At 42.9% G+C, this 22,290-nt stretch overlaps 1 protein-coding gene across 1 annotated transcript in view; it reads left to right on the top strand.

Moving 5' to 3' along the window:
* The window catches only part of ret (ret proto-oncogene receptor tyrosine kinase), a 126,464-nt gene extending 106,708 nt beyond the window's left edge, over positions 1–19,756 (top strand). Inside the window, exons 16-19 of the mRNA XM_043678617.1 lie at positions 10,554–10,691; positions 11,274–11,373; positions 15,351–15,498; positions 18,378–19,756. Of these exons, the coding sequence (XP_043534552.1) occupies positions 10,554–10,691; positions 11,274–11,373; positions 15,351–15,498; positions 18,378–18,535 (544 nt within the window). The 3' untranslated portion in view covers positions 18,536–19,756. The remainder of the gene's footprint in view (positions 1–10,553; positions 10,692–11,273; positions 11,374–15,350; positions 15,499–18,377) is intronic.
* Positions 19,757–22,290: the final 2,534 nt, after the last annotated feature.

Raw genomic sequence — 22,290 nt, 5'->3', positions numbered from 1 at the left:
AGTTTAGGTGGATTGGCCATGCTGAATTGCCTATAGTGTCTAGGGATGTGCAGGCTAGATGGGTTAACTATGGTAAATTGGGGGTTGCAGGGATAAAGTGGGTTACACTTCAGAGGATCAATGCAGTCTCAATGAGCAGAACAACTTCTTTCTGCACTATAGGGTCTCTATGATCAGGAATCAAATTGGCATTCCTTCACTTCATTGGATCAAATCCTGGAATCCCTTCCCACAGTCCAATGGGTGTACCTACCCCCATACAGACTGTTCAAGAAAGCTGTGCACCACCATCTTTTCATGGACAATCAATGGTCCACAAGCTGAGTCAAATTTTAAAACTGCAGCATTTATAGAGGTAGATTGGCACAGCCAGTACCTGCAACCTTGTGCCTTTACTGAATCCCAGCCCGTCGTGTAAAGGCCAGAGAGCTCTTCATCAAAAAATCGATGCAGGTTTGAAACATTGCAAACCACAAGTTGTTTTTGCTGTACCTCAGGGCCATTGTCTCTGAAAAGCTGATAGACTTTAACGTCAATGATTTGCTATAAAGACTGATTCCAGCATGATTAAATATAGCTTTCTGCCAAAAATAAGAGGAAAATGTTGAGATTGGGAAGGACAGAATAGATAGAGAATCGGAGTGAAGCAAATGGCATTAAAGCACAAAGGGCCAATCAAAATGCAGGGAAAAAGTTTAATTCCAAATGCAGTCAGCACTTTGAAGAGTAATGTCAAGAGATCCTACCAATTCGTAATTTCAGGTGTTTAGTCCTTATTTACAATTATTGATAATACACTGTGCATTCTCCTGGACATGAATTCATAAGGAGAAAGTGAGGACTCCAGATGCTGGAGACCAGAGTTGAAAAGTGTGGTGCTGGAAAAGCGCAGCAGGCCAGGCAGCATCCGAGGAGCCCTTCCTGAAGAAGGACTTATGCCCGAAACGTTGATTCTCCTGCTCCTCGGATGAATTCATAAGCCACATTTTAATTTTGCCAAAGGGTGTGTGCCGTGCTGCACTCAGTGCTGGCATTAGCTCTTGTGCTCTCAGACCCCAAATCCCAGCAGATTTAAACACTTGCAGGTTGGTGTCCTGGATCTTTCAATTCTTCCTTTCCAAATTGTTATGAAGGTGTAGAAGTGTACTGTACCTTTAATAAAGTTAAAAGCTGGCAGAACTACCTGACAGCAACAAGATACAATATAACCTTTTGGTCAAGCAGCTAGAGTAACTGGTTGCCAGGAGACAAAAATAAACTCGAATTGGGCCAATCAGTTTAAATTATACCCCCCAAAAAATTAACAGACTCCAATCAAGTTTGAGTTTAGTATATTGACGATAATAAAAGCCAGTGATACAGTCCGATGCTTTAGGGTATAAGACCAGGAAAGCCTGAACAGTTGAGAGAGAACTACCAAAAGACTGCTAGTATGAACTCTCTGAGAGGTACCTGTCTGGAGAAGGAGTTTGCACAGAGAGAAAAAATCAACACTGACATGGAGAGCAAATCTACAGAAGAAGATACAAAGGGAAGGTCCGATAGCTGCCTGGTTTTGAAATTTGAATTTTTGGTAAATCTTAACTGGGGGTTTTATTGGACTAGTATTATAGTAGGGAAAGTAAAAGATAGGTTAGAGGAAGGAGTTGTAAATAGTTGTTAGTTAATTATTCGCCGTTATACTTTAAGAAATAAAGTTGTTAATTTTTACTTTTACTTGGCCTCTCGAATTTTCACAGATTACCACATGGGGTAAGTCTTTTCTGTGTTGCTGGTTTAAATTAGAGGATGGGGGTGTTACCCCATGTTGTAACAGTTTGAGGGCTCGTCCTGGATTTGAACAGTTTGGGCTTTTATCCCTGATTTGAACAGTTTGGGTCTTGGATTTGTGATTTGAACTGGTTTAGACAGATTTGAATAGATCTGGGAGTACAAAAAATCCCAGCAGATTTAAACACTTGCAGGTTGGTGTCCTGGATCTTTAAATAAAGCATAGGTGAGACAATTTGTTTAATTTCAGTGACTTGCGGTTGATTAAAAGTGAGAGAAATGGCTCTTAAAATTGGTAAAGAGCTTCTAGGATTTGAAGATGATTTAGAAGGAAGTTTAGAAGGAAAGAAAAAGGGCATACTTTTAGAATTAGCAAAGAAATTAGGTATGGGTTTAACCAAGGACCAAAGTAAATCTGAAATTGTAAGGGAATTACTCACTTAGGCGTGTTAGAGAAACAGACAAGTGCAGTAGAGGTAGAAGAACTTAAATTACAATTGAGGAAAATTGAGTTAGAAGATAAATGGAGAGAAAGAGAGGAAAAAGAGAGAAGAAAGAGAGAGAGAATGTTCTTAGCTGAACAAAGATAGAGAAGAAAGGAAGAGAGAAGAGAGAGAAAAAGAGACTTGAGAAGCTGCAACTTAGTAAAGTCAAGTTAACAGGATGGAGATTAAAAGAGAAGGCTAGTTAAAATGTTTATGAATTGGTACCAGAAGAGTATACACCGCAGTTCAGAAACATAAAGAAGGAACCAGGTCAGACTTACATTGAGTTCGAAAGAATTAAACATTGTCATTTTGAGAGATGGGTGCATGCTTTAAAAATAAATCGGACCTTTGAGGCTCTATGAGAGATTATTCTGCTGGAATTTAAAAACTCACTTCCAGGGAGGAACAGAGAATTCAGGAAGTGAGAAGGGCAGCAGAATCTCAGTGGTTAGCATTGCTGCCTCACAGCGCCAGAGACCCGGGTTCGATTCCTACCTCAGGCGACTGTCTGTGTGGAGTTTGCACATTTTCCCCGCGTCTGCGTGGGTTTCCTTCGGGTGCTCCGGTTTCCTCCCACAATCCAAAAGATGCATACGTTAGGTGAATTGGCCATGCTAAATTGCCCATAGTATAAGTTGTTAGTCAGGAGTAAATGTAAGGGAATGGGTCTGGGTGGGTTACTCTTCGGAGGGTCAGTGTGGACTTGCTGGGCTGAAGGGCCTGTTTCCACACTGTAGGGATTCTAATTCAATTAGCAGATGAATACATATTGGTCCATGAGACAAGTTTCCGGCCAGAATTTAGTGAGGGATAGAAGTTGGGAGAAGGGGAGATGCTACACCATGAAACCAAGAGTAGGGAGCATTGGTTAGAATTCACCAAAGGATAAAAAAAAAGCCCAAGAGGATGGAAAAGAGGTGAATAGCCTCAGGTGTTTTCACTGTAATGGAGTGGGACACAGAAAGTTACAGTGTCAGTGGTTTCAGAAGGACACTGGGAAAAGGTGTGGGACACGTAAAGTCACTGTGCTAGTCATTAAAGAAAGGACTGTGGGAAATGATGTAGTAAAAGAAGCTAAGCCAGTGGCCTTACTGAAGGTAGTTGTTGAAACTTTATTGCTGGAACAGCACAGCAGGTCAGGCAGCATCCAGGGAACAGGCGATTCGACGTTTCGGGCACAGGCCCTTCTTCAGGAATGAGCAGAGAGTGTTCAGCAGTTTCCACACTGTAGGGATTCTAATCTAATCTAATTATGGTCTTATACACTTTCATAAGATTTCCCCCTCAGTCGCCTATGCTCCAAGGAAGAAAGTCCTAGCTTGTCCAATCTCTCCCTATAACTCAGACTCTTGAGTCTAGGCAACATCTTATGAATTTCTTCTGCAATCTTTCCAGTTTAATAACATCCTTCCTATAACAAGGTGACCAAACTGAACACAATACTCCAAATGCGGTCTCACCAACATCCTGTACAGCTGCAACATAACTTCCCAACTTCTGTACTCAATGTCCTGACTGGTGAAGGCCAGTGTGCCAAAAGCTTTCCTTACTGCCCAGTTTTCCTGTTACTCCACTTTCACAGAACTGTGCACCTGAACTCCAAGATCCCTCTATTCCAAGACCCTACCATTTACCATGAAACTCCTAGCTTGACTTGACTTTCCAAAATGCAAGACCTCACACTTATTTACATTAAACTCCATTTGCCATTTCTCAGCTAACTTCCCTAGATGATCAAGGTCCTGCTACAACTTATGATCACCTTCCTCACTGTCCATGATAGCGCCTATATAAGTGTCATCTGCAAACTGACTAATCATGTTTTGTATATTCTCACCCACATCACTGATATAGATAACAAACAGCAATGGGCCAGCACCGACCCCTGAGGTACTCCATTATTCACAGGCCTCCAGTCTGTCAAGCATTCTTCCACTATTACTCTCTGCTTACCACTATCAAGCCAACTGTGTCTCCGATTTTCCAACTTTCCCTGAGTTCCATGCATTCTAACCTTACAGAACAACCGACCATGTGCAGCCTAATCAAAGGTTTTACTGAAATCCATATAGACCAAGTCTACTGCCCTGCTCTCATCAACCTTCCTCGTCACTTCATTAAAATAACTCTTACAAACTTCTAAGGCATGATCTCTCACACACAAAGCCATGCTGACGACTTCTAATCAAACCCTGTATTTCCAAAGGCAGTATATCTTATCTCTCAGAATGTTCTCATGTAACTTACCCACCACAGATGTTAAGCTTACTGGTCTATATTTGCCAGGTTTGTCTTTGCAGCCCTTTTTGACTAAGGTCACAACATTTGCTACCCTCCACTCTTCGGTAACCTACCCATGGATAACAATGGTACAAAAATATCATCCAAGCCCCTGTAATTTCTTCTTTAGCTTCTTGCAGGGTTCTTGGATCTATCTGGTCAGGTTCAGAATACTTATACACTTTTGTACCTTCTAATACATCCAATACCTCCTCTACTGTTATATGGACTGTACCCAAGATATGACCACTAACTTCCCCAAGTCTTCATGTCTTTCTCCACAGTAAACACAGAGAAGAAATATTCATTGAGGACCTTGTCCCTCTCCTGTAGTTGCACACATATCTTCCTCAAGGGGTCCTATTCTCCCTCCAGTTATTCTTTTTCCTTTAGTATGCTTAAAGAACCTCTTTGGATTCACTCTAATCTTCTCTGCAAAGGCTATTTGCCCCCTTCTTGCCTTCCTAATTTCCTTCTTCAGTAAACACCTGTATCCCCCACATATCAACAGAGATTTCTTTGATCCCAGCCGCCTGTACCTGGGCCATGCCTCCTCCTTTTTTCTGGTCAACACATCAATATCTCTTGTCATCCATGGTGCCATATTCCTGCCAACTTTGTCCTTCACCCTCACAGGAATATATAGACCTATAACTCCAGCTAACTCACTTTTAAAGGCCTCTCTCTTGTCAGAGGTCCCTTTGCCTGCAAACAAACTACTCCAATCAACTCCTGCAAGTTCCTGTTTAATTACGTCAAAATTTGTCTTGCCCCAATTGAGAACTTGAACCTGTGGACCAGTTTTGTCCCTCCCCTTAACTCTTTTAAAATTAACAGAACGAATGGCCATTGGTCCCAAAGTGCTCCCTCCACTGTCACCTCGATCATCTGTCCGGCCCTATTTCCCAAGGGTAGATTGAGTTTTGTCCCTTCCTGAGTAGGGCCCTCTATATACGTCCTAAGGAAACTTTCCTAAACAGACTTGACAAATTCCACCCATCTAAGCCCTTAATGCACTGTCAGTTCCAGTCTACATTTGGAAAATTAAAATCCCTTACTATGACAACCCTATTGTCCTAGAAAGTGGAGTCGCAGGTAGATAGTATAGTGAAGAAGGCATTTGATATGCTTTCTTTTATTGGTTAGCATATTGAGTACAGGAGTTGGGAGGTCATGTTGACGCTGTACAGGAAATTGGTTAGGCCATTGTTGGAATATTGCATGCAATTCTGGTCTCCTTCCTATCAGAAAGTTGTTGTAAAACTTGAATAGGTTCAGAAAAGATTTACAAGGATGTTGCCAGAGTTGGAGAATTTGAGCTATAGGGTGAGATTGAATAGGCTAAAACTGTTTTCCCTGGAGCGTTGGAGGCAAGAAGGGCCTGTGCCCGAAACGTCGAATCTCCTGTTCCCTGGATGCTGCCTGACCTGCTGTGCTGTTCCAGCAATAAAGTTTCAACTTTGATCTCCAGCATCTGCAGACCTCACTTTCGCCTTACTGAAGGTAGTAAAGGAGACCCCACGAAGATCTAAGGAGCTGCAGGAGAGTGCACAGCCTAGGTAGGGGCTGGGTATGGAGTTAGTATCTGATCTCTACAAAGAATTCACCTCTGTGGGTAACGTTTACTCAGAAAGCACAGGGGAAGAATGATCAGAAGTTATAATTTTGAGAGATACAGGATCTAACCAGTTGCTGATAGTAAGGGATGAGCGAATATACACTCTTTCTGATCTGTTACCCGAGAATGTGGTAATTTGTGGAATAAATGGACAGAAGTTTAGTGTTCCCTTATGTAAGATCAGGTTGGAGTGCCAACCTAAGACTGGAGGAGTTACAATAGGAGTGATTGACAGCTTGTCAGTTCCAGGAATTCAGTTTGATCTTGGAAATGATTTAGCAGGATCCAAGGTGGGAGTGACACCCCTTGTGGAGAAGCCCAAGGGAGACTAAGAAACTGAGGAGTTAAAACAGAAATATCCTGGTACTTTCCCAGACTGTGTGGTAACCAGATCCCACTACCATACGTCACAGCACGAAGTGAAAAGTAAAGAGAAAGATGAAGGAGTTGAGGTTCAGTTAGTGGATACCCTGTTTGATGTAATGGTGCAGAAAAACCTGAACAGGCAGATGGTCAGACAGAAATGTTAAATCCTGGAAGGTGATGTGTCTACCAGATTTCTGGAGGCAATTCCATTATGGAGTATCAAGGCACAATGGGTAGTAGAGGAGTTAGTAGCTTTCTTTACACGGTATGGGCTATCCAGAGAGATTCAGTCGGACCAAGGGTCAGATTTTACTGCTCGGCTATTTAAGGAGGTTATGGATAGCTTAGGCATACAGCACTTTAAATCCAGTGCATATCATCCTGAATCCCAGGGAGCTTTAGAAAGGTGGCATCAGACCTTAAGGACCATGAATGATTGGGACAAAACTATCCCATTCATATTGTTTGCTATTAGAAATGCCCGAAACGAACCTACTAAGTTCAGTCCCTTTGAATTAATATTCGGACATGAAGTGAGAGATCCTTTGAAATTAATTAAAGAAAAATTGGCAGGACTAAAGTCGGAGATCTCACACTTAGATTATGTATCAGAGGTGAGGGAGAGATTGAATTGGGTAGGTGAGTTAGCTAAACCGCATCTAAAGAGGGAGCAGCATAGATGGCAGATAAAAGCTCTAAGACTCTGTCATTTTCCGGAGGGGATAACGTGTTAGTACTGTTACCAGTGATAGGAGATCCCTTCAAAGCCAGGTTTAGTGGTCCCTATCAAATTGAGGAAAAGTAACTATCTAGTAAAAATGCCAGATGGAAAAAATTGGTTGTCACGTGAACATGTTGAAACTGTATTATACTAGAGAGAAAGAACTGGAGAAACAGGTGTTAGTTACTGCCCTGCAAAGTGAAGAATCAAATTCAAATGATGTGGATTTTGATGTATCCTTCAAAATAGATTGAAACATGAAGATGTCCTTGAGGAGTGGGATAGGTTAGTAAGCTATCTGTCTCAGGAGCATAGAATACAGTTGTAAGATTTGTTACTGCGGTATGAGGAAAAATGTAAGAATCAGATAGGGAAGACTAATGCTATTGTACATGAAGTAGACATAGGGCATACTGCTCTGATAAGACAACACCCCTATCAGCTTAATCCTGTCAAAGCCAGACAGATCCAGATGGAAGTGGAGGTCATGCTCGAAGAGGGTATCATTGAACCAAGCCAATGCGAGTAGGGTTCGCCGTTTGTCTTAGTTCCCAAACCGATGGGACTCAACAATTCTGTGTGGATTATTGGAAGGTCAATGCTGTTACAAAATTGGACTCATATCTAATTCCTAGATTGGAGTACTGTACTGAGAAAGTCACATTCTCCAATTGGGACATCAGTTACATCGTGGGCGGCACGGTGGCACAGTGGTTAGCACTGCTGCCTCACAGCGCCAGAGACCCGGGTTCAATTCCCGCCTCAGGTGACTGACTGTGTGGAGCTTGCACATTCTCCCCGTGTCTGCGTGGGTTTCCTCTGGGTGCTCCGGTTTCCTCCCACAGTCCAAAGATGTGCAGGTTAGGTGAATTGGCCATGCTAAATTGCCCGTAGTGTTAGGTAAGGGGTAAATGTAGGGGAATGGGTGGGTTGCGCTTCGGTGGGTCGGTGTGGACATGTTTGGCCAAAGGGCCTGTTTCCACACTGTAATTTAATCTAATCTAATCTAATCACCAGTTACATCGTCAAGTTGGACTTAATGCATGGTTACCCGGCAAGTACCTTTATCAGGGACAGCAAAATAAATTCCTGCGTTTATAATCCCAAATGGGCTATATCAATTTAAAGTGATGCCCTTTGAAATGAAGAACTCACCCACCACATTCCAACTAATGAACAGAGTTGTGGCTGGGTTAACAAACCATGCAGTCTGTTTGGATGATGTAGTGATCTTTAGTAAGTCCTGGAAAGATCACATGGTAAATTGGCAGTGCTCTTTAAATGACTACAAGAAGCAAAACTGGTGATAAACCTAAACAAAACTAAATTCACGAAAGCAGAGGTGACGTTCTTAGGACATAACATTGCCCATGGAACGCAAAGACGAAGGCCATCGAGGAATTTCCACGACCAACCTCGAAGAAAGAGGTGCTTTGATTCTTTGGACTAAGTGGATTCTATCAGAAGCTTGTTCCAAATTTCAGCAGTGTAGTGGCACCGTTAACCGATTTGCTGAGGAAGAACACAAAGTTTCAGTGGACAGAACAATGTCAGGAGGCATTTGACCATTTGAAAGCCATATTAACCACCAAACCAGTTTTAGCTATACCACACTTTTCAAAACCTTTTAAAGTTGCCTTCGATGCTCGTGACATTGGAATTGGAGCTGTACTCTTACAGGAAGATGAGGATGGGATGGCACTGTCAGTTGGCTACTTTTCGAATAAGATTAACATCCACCAGAGGAAATATTCCATGATTGAAAAATAAATTGAGTTTGGTACTGGCCTTACAACATTTTAATGTGTATGTCACGAACGTTATGTGTCGGAGACGGTTATGTATGCGGATCACAATCCTCTTAGAATGCCTTAAAGACAATAATATGAGACTATTTCGTTGGAGTCTTATGTTACAGATGTTTAATTTTAAAATCGTGCATATTGTGGGTCATAAGAATGTGATCACAGATGCGTTATCGCGGATTTAATTGATAAAGTTCAGATGAGATTTGTATTTATTTAATGGTTCTGTTCGCCGATCTTATATATAAACCACTATAAATGCCGGAGGAAACATCACAGAAGCGCTTCACAGGAGGCTCCCAAGCACTGAGGATGTCACCTAGACAGGGGACGAAACGTCTGCAACTCAAATTCCCAGCTCGGTGAACAGAACCATAACAACGAGCACCCGAGCTACAAATCTTCTCACAAACTTTGAATTTATTTAATGTTTTATATATACTCACAGGTATATGGGAAGAAGTTAAGGTGAACTAATATTAAAGTTATCAATGTGTTAGGGCAATGCGTTTAAAGAATAGAAAACAATTAAAGCCATCTTTTCATTATGGTGGTTCATTTTTTCTTAAGGCGGGAGGTGTTATGAAGGTGTAGAGGTGTACTGTACTTTTAAGAATGTTCAAAGCTAGCAGAACTACCTGACAGCACCAAGTGTTCTGAACAAGATACAATATAACCTTTTGGTGCAGCACTTAGAGTAACTGGTTGCCAGGAGACAAAAACAAATTTGAATTGGGCCAATCAGTTTAAATTACACCCCAAAAAAATACCAGACTCCAATCAAGTTTGAGTTTAGTATATTGGCAATATTAAAAGCCAATGACACAATGCAATGCTTTGGGGTATAAGATCGGGAAATCTGAACAGCTGAGAGAGAACTACCAAAAGACCAACATATGTAGGCTGTTAGTAAGAACTCTCTTGAGAGGTACTTGTCTAGAGACGGAGTTTGCACAGAGGAAAAAACATCGATACTGACCTGGAGAGCAAATCTACAGAGCAAGATACAAAGGGAAGATTTGATAGCTACCTGGTTTTGAAACTTGAATTTTTGGTAATCTTAATCGGAGAGTTTTATCGGACTAGTGTTATAGAAGGGAAAGTAAAAGATAGGCTAGAGGAAGGAGTTGTAAATAGTTGTTAGTTAATTATTCTCTGTTATACTTTAAGAAATAAAGTTGTTAATTTTTACTTTAAATAGTTCTTGGCCTCTCGAATTTTCACAGATTACCGCACGGGGTAAATCTTTACTGTGTTGCTGGTTTAAATTAGAGAGTGGGGGTGGGGTTTACCCCGTGTCATAACAAAATGGTTGTTCAGGTCCCTATCACCATGACAACACCCATGTGAACTAGAACTATCTGACAAATTCAGCAAGAGATTTCAGACTGTCAAGCTGAATTAGATGCTATCTTAGCCAATGGAGGTATTAGACAATAAATTCTGGAAGGCCACACTTGCGAACGGTGGGTAATGACACCTCATTCCTCTTTTGCTCCATCCAGATGGTCCTTTGGCATTCTCCTTTGGGAAATCGTGACACTGGGTGGAAATCCATACCCTGGAATTGCCCCGGAACGACTCTTCAATCTCCTGAAAACTGGATACCGGATGGAACGGCCAGAAAACTGCAGTGAGGAAATGTACGACAATGAACACTAACACCATGTGGCACTGGCTGCAATTTCTCAATGAGCCTTTCTAATGAAAATCTCCACATGACAGAGTGGGAGTCTGGGTAGGGAGGCACACACAGGCAGGGTGGCTGGTGCAGGTTTAGGAGGTCCACGTTGCATGAGCAGAGCAATGCGGGGTGGGGAGGTGTGTGTGTGTGTGTGTGTGTGTGGGGCTGGGGAGGTATTTGTGAGGTTGGGGATTTGTGTGAGGTGAAGGATTTTGTGTGGAGGTGGGGGAGGTGTGTGTGAGTTGGGGGAGGTGGTGTGAGGTGGGTGTCCGAGGTAGGAGAATTGTGTCTGGGAGTGGGGAGGTGTGTGAGGTGAGGGAGTTGTGTGTGGAGGTGGGATTGTGTGGGGGTGGGGAAGGTGTCTGTGGGGGTGGAGGAAGTGTGCGTCGGAATTGGGAGTTGTGTGAGAGGTGGGTGATGTGCATGGGTTGAATAATCTGCCTCCCTGCTTTATCAGGTTTGACACTGTTGTCATCTATTATAATTCTCTCCCTTCCTCAGGTTCAGTCAGTGTCATAAATGTGCTGTAATTCTCTCTCAGGTACAACTTGATGCTGCGATGTTGGAAACAGGAGCCAGACAAACGGCCGACTTTCGCAGAAATCAGCAAAGAGCTGGAGAAAATGATGGTGAAGAGCCGGGTAAGTGCAATGTTCTACTGACTGAATCATCCCCAGCAATTCCAATACCAATTTTATCCAACTGAGAAGCTCTGGAAAAAGAGCAAAGTCACTGAAACCAGGATGTCAGGTAAAACAATGAGCAAATAAAATCAGGAAGCAATAATTAACCAACACCATAGAACCTTAGCAAAGTTACAGCTTAGAAGGAGGCCTTTTGATCCATCCTGTCTGGGCTGACTCTCTGCTAGAGTCGATAAAGTGTGATGGTGGAAAAGGCACAGCAGGTCAGGCAACATCAGAGGAGCAAGAGAGTCAACATTTCAGGCTTAGCCTTTCATCAGGGCTCATTATTTTCCTGATGAAGAGTTATGCCCAAAACGTCGATCTTGCTCATCAGATGCTGCCTGACCTGTCATGCCTTTTCCAGCGCCACACTTTATCAACTCTCACTTCTTCAGCATCTGCAGTCCTCACTATCTCCTGACTCTCTGCAAGAGTAATCATCTAATGCCACACCCCACTCTATATCCATAGCCCTGCAATTCTTCCTATTCAGATAATTTCCTTTTGGAAGACCTCAATGGAATCAGCCTTGACAACATTCTTGGACAACACACTCCAAATTCTAACCACTTGCTGTGCAGAAAAGTTATTGCCTTGTAGGCATTTCTCTATTTGTCAGTCACCTTAAATCAGTGTCCCTTGGTTCTTGATCCTTCCTGATGAAGGGCTTTTGCCCGAAATGTCAATTTTCCTGCTCCTCCGATGCTGCCTGACCTGCTGTGCTTTTCCAACACCACTCTAATCTAGACTCTTGATCCTTCTGTCAATGGGAACATTTTTTGTCAGCCCCCTCATGATTTTGAACACCATTATCAATAAGTATTTGTGGCAGTCTTCACTTCAGGAGACTTCACAAGAACATCACAGACATCACAAGAACACTTTACAATTAAGAGATAAGCAGGAGGGAGTAACATAAAGCAGTCACAAAAGAAAGGAACTTAGAACTAAAGATGAACATATAGAGTTATAGAGACGTACAGCATGGAAACAGACCCTTCGGTCCAACTTGTCCATGCCAACCAGATATCCCAACCCAATCTCATCCCACTTGCCAGCACCCGGCCTATATCCCTCCAAAACAGTCCTATTCATATACCCATCCAGATGCCTTTTAAATGTTGCAATTGTACCAGCCTACACCACTTCCTCTGGCAGCTCATTCCATACAGGTACCACCCTCTGCGTGTAAAAGTTGCCCCTTAGGTCTCTTTTGTATTTTTCCCCTCTCACCCTAAACCTATGCCCTCATATCTCTGGATCAGATGGCTTGCTTCATTCTCTTAAAAGATACAGCTGCAGAAACTTTTCTTCTCTTGCTCATGGATGTTGGCATCGTTGGCTGGGCCAGAATTTGTTGCCCGTCCCTAATTGCCAAGAAGACAGTTGGAGTTAACCACATTGCTGTGCGTATAATAAAACAGAAAACTATGGATGTTGGAAATCTGTAACAAAAACAGAATCTGATAGAGAAGCTCAGCAGGTCTGATAGCATATGTGGAAAGAGAAAGCAGAAGGAACATCTTGCGCCCAGTGACCCTTCTTCAGGACTGATAGTAGCTAGTGGCTTATGTGCTGAAGACAGAGAATAGAAGGGAAAGAGTGAGTGGATAGGCAGAGATGGAGGACAATAGTTAGGTAAACAAAGGATTGATAAGGGAAAGCCAGAGAGAAAGAAAAGCTGATCATGGAGACTGTAAGTAGGTGACAATGGGTTGGCTGTGCTAAAAGCAACCCATATCATGGTAGGACCTGGGTGTGGCGGTGTTGGTGGGTAAAGAACATGGAAGATGTTCAGACTCTAAAATCATTGAACTCGAGTCTTGATGGCTGCCGACTCCTCTGAGCAAAAGATGAGATGCTGTTCTTCCAGCTTGCACTGAGCCTCACTGGAGCACTGCAGCAAGCCCGAGACAGTGACATTGGCCAGGGTTTATGGGAGTGTGTTGAAGTGGCAGGCAACTGGAAGCTTGAGGTCATTTGTGAGGATAGAATGTAGGTGTTCTGCAAATCATTCGCCCAGTTTCATCTCCCCAGTGTAGAGAAGACTACATTGTGAGCAGCTCATTACAATGGATCTGGAGTTATGTGTAGCCTAGGCTGGGTAAGGATAGCAATTAGCTTTCCAAAAGGACATCGGTGAGTCAAATGGACTTTTCCTGACAATCATTAGAGTCTTAATTCCAGATTTATATAAAAAAAATTGAATTCAAATTCTATTATATGTCATGATGGGTTTCAAACCCAAATCCCCAGAACCTCTGGGTCTCTGGATAAATAAGTCAAGAGTGTGGCGCTGGAAAAGCACAGCCAATCAGGCAGCATCTGAGCAGCAGGAGAATTGACGTTTCAGGCATAAGCCCTTCATCTGCATTTGCAGTCCTCACTTTCTCCTCTCTGGATTAGTAGCCCAATGATAATACCATTAGGCCATCACCACTCCTGAAGACACGTGTAGACCAGATTAGATAAGTTCAGCAGATTTCCTTCTGTGAAGGGTGTTGATCGTTAATTGTGACATTTCAACATCTTTTAGATTCTGGAAAAGTCCCAACAACACTCTCTCGAAGCAGCTCACTTCCAATTCACTTCCAATTTCTCCAGTTGCTATCACGCTCAATCCTTTGAGATCCACACAGCAATTATTCAGAAATTAGAGGAAGTGTGGGGTCACAGTGGATAGTAGAATCACAAATGTAACATCTCTATTCAAAAAGGAGGGAGACAGAAGGAAAATAAACCATAGGCCAATTAGTCCAACATCCATCACTGGGAAAATGCTGAGATCCATGATTAAGGTGACCATGACTTGGAGATGCCAGTGTTGGAAACCTGGTGTTGGACTATAACCTGGTATTGTGTGATTTTTAACTTTGATTAAGGTGGTAAAAGCAGGACATTGAGAAAATCATTACATTATTAGGCTTGGTCAGCATGGTAATGTGAAAGAATTAATTTCTAATTTTTTTAGAAGTAACTCACAAGCAGGATGAATTCAGGGGAAGCTATAGATGAGGTGTATTTAGATTTCCAAAAGAGTACCAGGTAGAAGGTTACTGAGCAAAATGAAAGCTCATGATGTTGGTGGTAATATAGTCACATCAAAAGAGGATTTTTTTTCTCTATTTATTATTGGGATGTGAGTATCGCTGGCTGAGTCAGCATTTATTGCCCATCTCTCGTTTCCTTTGAAAAGGTGGTGGCGAGACACCTTCTTGAATCACTACAGTCCATTTGTTCTGGGAACACCCACAATGCTATTAGGGAGGGAATTCCAGCATTTTTTCCCAGCGTCACTGAGAGAATGGTGATATATTTCACAGTCAGGATGGGGAGTGGCTTGGAGGGGAGCTTGCAGCTGGTGCTGTTCCTGTGTATCTGCTGCTATTGTCCTTCTAGATGATGATGGTAATGGATTTGGAAGGTGCTGTCTCAGAAGTTGAATTTCTGCACCTTGCAGATGGTACACATTGCTGCTCCTGAGCATCAGTGGTGGAGGGAATTAATGTTTGTAGATGTGGTGCCAATCAAGTGGGCTGCTTTGTCCTCGGTGGTGTCAAGCTTCTTGAGTGTTGATGGTGAGTCGGGCCTATTCCATCACACTCCTGACATGTGCCTTGTAGATGGTTGAAGGGGGTTGGGGAATTAGGAGGTGAGTTACTCATTGAATGTTCAGTTCAGCATTTCAAAAGGGAATTAGACTGTCACCTGAGAACGAAAAATGAGCAGGATTACAGGGAGATAGTAGGAGAATAGCACTGATGTCCATGGATCATTCGGGGAGATGGTGCAAGCATAATGGCCCAGGCGGCCTCCTTCTGATTCTGTGAGGTTCTGTGATTCTCTCTGTTACCTGCTGCCTCTCATTTGGTTTGTTCAGTTTTTGAAATCGATGTAAGATGCTGAGTGAACTTTTGTGCTTTTGTCTCCAGGACTACTTGGACCTTGCAGCCTCCACGCCATCGGATTCCCTGCTCTATGATGACGGAGTGGCTGAAGAAGAGACGCCATTGGTAGACTGTAATAATGCTCCCCTCCCTCGGTCCCTCCCCTCCACATGGATTGAAAACAAACTCTACGGTAGAATTTCACATGCATTTACTAGATTCTAAGCTCATTTTCAGACACACTGCTGCAGCTGATGACCTTGCTTACACAGAGCGCCTCCAAGATTCGGCGACAGAGGGTTCTCCCAAATCTACAAATACTCCTCCAAGTGCCCTGGATTCATTGAATTCAGGCATAATGCATGCATAGTGGAGCCCCGCCCCCTTCCTCATAGTGTATATTTAGAAAAAGAAAGCCTGGGTTATATTTATACGGTGTCATTAGAGTTCCCTGTGCACATTTCCCTATTGTTTCCTGACAGGTATCAAAAAACCTTAAACATCTTTTGCAAGCACTGTCACCTCTCTCTCTCTCTCTAAATATATTTATATGTGTGTGTATATAATGTATAATTGATAGAAAATCTTGTCAATTAACTGCAAACCTCTCAGTAAACGCATGGCCACAATATCCTCTTATGCCAAGGTCATAATTAATGGACATTTCCACTGGTAGGAATCTCTGTCCTAATAGGAGTGGGCGCATGTACACACAGACTGACACACACAAATACAGACACACACGCACACGCAAATATAGACACACACATAGGCAGAAGTCAGGAGTGTAATGGAATACGTCCCGCTTACCTGGATGACTGCAGCTCCAACAACACTCAACAACCTTGACACCATCTATAATAAAGAAACCTGCTTGATTGGCACCACATCCACAACATCTACTTCCTCCACCCTTGACGTTCACTAGCAGCAGCGTGTACTACCTACAAGATGCCCTGTAAAAATTCACCAAGGTTTATTAGACAGCACCTTCCATATCGACAGCTGCTTCCATCTAGAAGGACAAGGGCAGCAGATACATGGGAACACCACCATTTGCAAGGTCCCCTCCAAGCCACTCTCCATGCTGTCTTGGAAATATATCGCCATTCCTTCACTATCACTGGGTCAAATCCTCGAACTCACTCTCTGACAGCAGTTTAAAAAGGCAGCTCACCATCACCTTCTCCAGGATAACTAGGGATGGGTAATTAATGCTGGGTCCAGCCAATAATGTCCACATCCCAAAAATAAAAAAAAATGCATAAGCAATCTCTCTCTCTCTCCCCTCAACACACACACTCACAAAAACACACCCACTTACACACTCACACGTGCACAGACATATGGACACAAGTACACACACACTCTCTCACACGTGTATTGGTATATCTTTTAGATTCGTGGTTAATTGCACAGCCTCCATTTGTCCTTTCCTATTAGAGTGAGTGAATCTAATGTGTTAGACAAACAATTGGTACACGCTGTGCTCTATTTGACAAGAGCTTTAGCCCCATATTAAAACAAATGATAAATTTCACTCAGTGAGCTGGTATCTCAGTGTCACCACCAAAAACACTGCAATAAACCTTTCTCCTTTCCGTAACATAGCATCAGCCCCTCACCCAGACTGTTACCAGCCACTATCCTACACACTGTAATCAACCCCTCCCCTGCACTGATATCAGAATCTGTCTCTCAACCAATCTCAAAGCACTATTACAAATCGTCCAATTCGTAAGTCCAGAACTCTTAGTTAATGATAGTCTCTCACTCTACCTGCAATGTCTATCCCTAATATCAGACTCACAATTACATCCCTCACTCTCTCTTGCACACACTATATCTAATATCAGACTCACAGTTATATAATTCTCTCGCTCTTAAACACACTATTCTTGGTATCAGATTCGCAGTTATATGTCTTTCTATTACACACCACATCCTCAGCCTAAAGCTCTTAATTCATGTTTCCCTCCAAGAATATATTTAATTCATAAAATTTGTCAAAAAATGTTACAGAAACATTTCAACTTGTGAATTTGCAAAAACATTCAGCTTGTCCCAATGTTACAAGATCCACACAATATGTTTGTTATTAACCTACTGTTTATGAAATGCATTCCATGGCAGGTTTGCAGCTTGAGGATTAAAAGTAAATTAGAGGGAGTGCAAAAGATGTTAAGCATTTTCTCTGTACATCATGCTGCGCTCTGTTGTGCCTCAAAACACTTTCAATCCTTTTGTTTTACAACGCTGATTCTTTGTAAAGCACACAGCTGGGCATTAACAATTAATGTTACATTTCAGCATAGTTTTGCTCTTAGCAGCTTGTCATACTGGGGTTGAGTCATTGAAAGTTTGTAAAGCTGGAGAATTTGAGATGTTTGAATAAACCAGGCAGGCATTACGGTCTGAACATTTGTTGGTACATACAATATCCTTTCTCTGCTAGAATTAAGGCGAGATTTGGGAGCTTCATCCAGACGGGTGCAGTGATATTGCCATAATATGGATGGGAAGGGGTGGGATGTGATGGAGTGGGGAGGTGATCCAGAAACAATCTGAATTATGGCTTGAAATTGTTGGCTCCTCAGCAAACGGTCACTGGGATCGCACAGCACAATTCACTTTTCTACCCTGTCACGGTCCGTCCTTCTGTCAGTGACACCCCCTTGTCCCAAAATGGAGAATGCAAGATGGTTCATAAGTTCATCATATAAGCCTTTCAGGGAGATAGGGTCAATAGCACAAATCCCCATCCAAAATCAGACTGGACTCCAGTTGTGTAAGCAGAGGCAATGTATATAAGCATGTTAAAAATAAATCGACGCTGCAGCAGTTACTTTGATTTTCCTTTAATTTATAATTTATTGTAATTATTTTAATTTAAAATTTCTGCCCCCTTAGTGGTGGCGTTTGTGTAGATATACATGGATGCAATGAATCAGATGTGGTGTATTTTTTTTGGTGAGAGTAATTGTCAGCACCTGAATCTTATCTTTCGTTTTTCTTTTTTCTGTTGTGGTTCCCCTGCTTTGTGCAGAAAAAATTATCTGTTTTCGTTTTTAGGCATCTCGTATCCTTGCTGGTCCGAAGACTGCCCTGTCCCCATCACAAGATTCGATGGAACTAACTCAGTCTTTACAAGATATGCAAATGATAGTGTTTATGCAAACTGGATGATGCCACCTACAGCTGTAAAATTTATGGAGCGGTGCGATAGTTAATAGTTAAAAAAAACACACTGCCCATGGAGAGCCAACAAAGTTGCACACGAGTCTCATCCACACACAATACAAAACGCACGCACATTATTTCTTTGGCTCCACTCTATAACACTGGACAGGCCGAAACTGGGTGAATGTAGACTCTGAGGTTCTCATATGGTGCCAGAGAAATTGGGACAGAGTGACTGATCTCTTGAGTCCTCGCCTGTGGCGACTTTTCCTTCATAGCGGTCTCTCTTTCGCCTTCGAAACTCCTGGTGTTGAGGGCCAGTGTGCCCTGAAGCTGGGTGGAAGTGACTGGATCTCCTGCTTGGATGATCTCGGTCATTAACTTCCAAACCCCAAGAGTCAGAAATGCGAAGCATGCCAAAGTCGAATAGCTCGCATGCCGGAGGCGAAAGGGACGGCGACGCAGGGAAATGATTTGCAAGGCTTGAAACATTGCAGCAACTTCTGTGCCAACCCCTGATGTTCTGAGGCTGAACCAATTAGATTTTTAGAGTGACTTATTCCTGTGATTTTAAATAACCCAACCCTATCCATTACAAGCAACGGCCCAGTGATGGCCAATTGGTAATTTGCATTTGGTACAGCTGGATTCAGTGACACTGGCTCTGTCCCTCCAGAGCAATGTTTACTGTCTCTGTCTGTGCACCAGGTCTCCACCGAGTGACAGTCCCTGACGCAAATGGGGTTGGGTGGATATCTGAATGCAAGATGATGTTCAGGAGCATCAGAAGGAGGCCATTCAGCCCCTCACATCCTGGTTTAGTCGCCTCCCTCCATTCTTCCTTGCCTTGGGATGGTACAAATCCCTGAGTAAAAAATACATTGAGGGAGCAGTGTCAGAGCAAGGAAGAGGTCCTCCACCACCACCATCTCAGGGAATATAGCATCGGGCATTGGCCATTCAGCCCCATTCAAGCCTGTGCTACCATTTCACCCTCCATCCAGCAGCCTTGATTCTACAAGGGCCAGAGAAAGTGGTATAATGGTAATATCACTGCACCAGCAACCCCGAGGCCTTGGAAACATGGGTTCAAATACCACCACAGCAGCAACAGCTGGAATCTAAATGCACTGTTGAAAATCTGCAGTTGGAAGCTAGTCTCAGTTGTTGTGGCTAGAGCAACTACAAATGATGGTTCAAAAAAAAATCTTTCCTGCAAAGGCATTTTTTTTAAAGGCAAAAAAAAATCATGGGCTGTAGGAATTGTTGGTTGGGTCAGTATTTATTGAGGAGAAAGTGAGGACTGCAGATGCTGGAGATCAGAGTCAAAGAGTGTGGTGCTGGAAAAGCAGAGCAGGTCAGGCAGCATCCGAGGGGCAGGTGAATTGACATTTTGGGCGTAAACCCTTCATCGGGAATGTTTTATTGATCATCCCTAATTTCCCTTAAGAATGTTGTGCCTGCATTGATGCCTGTGTGCCTTGCTGCTTATAGTTTCATGAATGGAGAGTCTGCTCGTGAAAAGGGAAGGAAATCTGCCATCCTTCCCCGGTCTGACCTACATGTGACTCCACGCTCACAGCCTGATTGACTCTTAACTGCCCTCTGAAATGACCTGGAGAGCCAATTAGCTCAGGGCAATTAGGGATGGCCAAACAATGCCAGCCTCACTAATTTTCCCAGATTTCCCAAACAAACCTGTTGTCCCCGTGTCTGGGATCAGGCTGCAATGCAAGTGAAAGATGCCTGATTGGTCTTGACTCACCTGCTCGGGTTCCTCCTGGGGGAATCTGCACAGTGTGACTGCTTCATGGCCCACAGGTCCAGCTCCGCACTCTCACCCTCAAAAGCTGCAGAGATTGTGAAACAAATGGTGTTGGGTGTGTGTTCGGATGAAAAGTAATGCTCGAGGACAGAAGAGAAGCCGGTTACTAAGTACCTGGGCGATTTACATCATGGCTCATTCTGACTGTTTGAGCTTTGCTAGCGGTCTGATTGCACAATAAGAGGTGAAATAAGTGACTGGGGTGAATGCACTCACAATGTGAGTCATTATAGCACAGGAGGCTATTCAGTCCCTCAAGCCCAAGGGCAACACGGTGGCTCAATACCTGGTACTGGTGCCTCACAGTGTTAGAGATTTGGGCTCAATTCCACACTGTCTGTGTGGAGTTTGTACATTCTCCCGGTATCTGTGTTGGTTTCCTCTAGATGCTCTGGTTTCCTCCCACAATCCAAAGATATGCAGGTTAGGTGGATTGGCCATGCTGAATTGCCCACAGAATGCAGGTTAGGTGCATTAGCATTGGGAAATGCAGGGGTGGGATGCTGTTTGGAGAGACAGTGTGGACTCAGTGGGCTGAAAAGCCTACTTCCACACTGTCAGGATTCTATTCTATACTGAATTCATTAATGAAGCCACACAAGTGTACTGAGGGTTTGCACACCGTATAAAGAGAAGGATTAGACATGTGGCCTCAATGTGGCCAGGCTTCACTCCAACATTGATGCACATTCTCAAAGGCAATTAGGATTGGACAACAAATGCTGGTCCAGCCAGTGATGCCCACATCCCGTGAATGCTTTTTTTGTTAAAAAGTCTTTTGCAGGAAAGGCTGGGCAATTAGCATTGAGTTAATGTTGTAACATGTCCAGTTTCATTCCCCTTTGGGCATTGGGGTGCATAGGGAAGGATCATTTTCACTGTCCCTCCATGTTTACAGGTAGACACAGAAATAAACTGTGTGTTTGTGGACATCAAATTGGTTCAGCACAGGATGAGGGAGGGAATGCCAAAGTCCTATAACAATAATTGAATGTGAACTTTCAAGTTCAAGAGCAAACTGTCTATAAAGCTGCTTTGAAGAATTTTAATGTAGCTGGGGTTTGGGGGACAGGCAAAACTATAAAGTGTGCAAAGTTTAATTAAGTATCCAAGTGCTTTGACTGTCTATACCTAGCCTTCTCCAGTTAATCTGAACTGCCACGGGAGCAAATACGTTCGGGGCTCATTTCTCGTTTCCTATTGAAGGAACCAGGTGGAGGGTCTTCTATTGGATATAGTACGGCATTGCCATCTGCTGGCAAGAACAGGAACAACCTCCACAGCAATGGCTTTTGCTATTGCTGATTTAAAGAGTACAGAAATTACATAGGGCAATGTTTAGGGTATTGAAATCTGTGCATTTTCACAATGGTACCTGTTCTGGCGGGGGCGGGGGAGGGGGGGGAGGAGGGTTTATTGAAAGCGGCAACCCATTCAATATTAAGCAGTTTAACCCCTCAAATGTAACAAATGATCAATTTACATTGTACTCACTGTGGGGCTAAAATTGCTCAGTCTATTTCCAGCCTGTAAATCTTAACAGGGTGACAGGTTCTCTTCAAAAGATAATAACAAACCAGTGGGAAATTCTACTTTGTTTAAAATGAGGTGACTGAATCCAGAAAAATTCAAGATAAAAAACTTCTTTTGTCCCCATGTAGGGATGCAATCTCCAATGTCCTTGTTCAGTTTTAGGTGAAATCTTGCACAATCGCCTGTTACATGTAATAAGAGGGTAGATGAGTGATAAATCCAGAGGAAAAAACACAATGAAAAAAAGCCCTACTTGGAAATGAATGTGTTAGTTACACTGTTCTGGGGTATACAAAACAAATAGGACCATTTGCAAGTTTCCACTGATTTTTTTTTCTTTTAGTAAGACAGCACCCAACTTCAGCAGATCTTTTATATATATATATTTAACAATCAACAACGTATTTCCACTGAAGTCATTGAAAATGGATATTTGCATTAAAGAGA

Source organism: Chiloscyllium plagiosum, chromosome 38 (assembly GCF_004010195.1).
Source record: "Chiloscyllium plagiosum isolate BGI_BamShark_2017 chromosome 38, ASM401019v2, whole genome shotgun sequence".
Taxonomy (NCBI): Eukaryota; Metazoa; Chordata; class Chondrichthyes; order Orectolobiformes; family Hemiscylliidae; genus Chiloscyllium; species Chiloscyllium plagiosum.
Note: the sequence above shows the minus strand (reverse complement) of the source record. Positions and strands in the feature narration are given on the sequence as shown.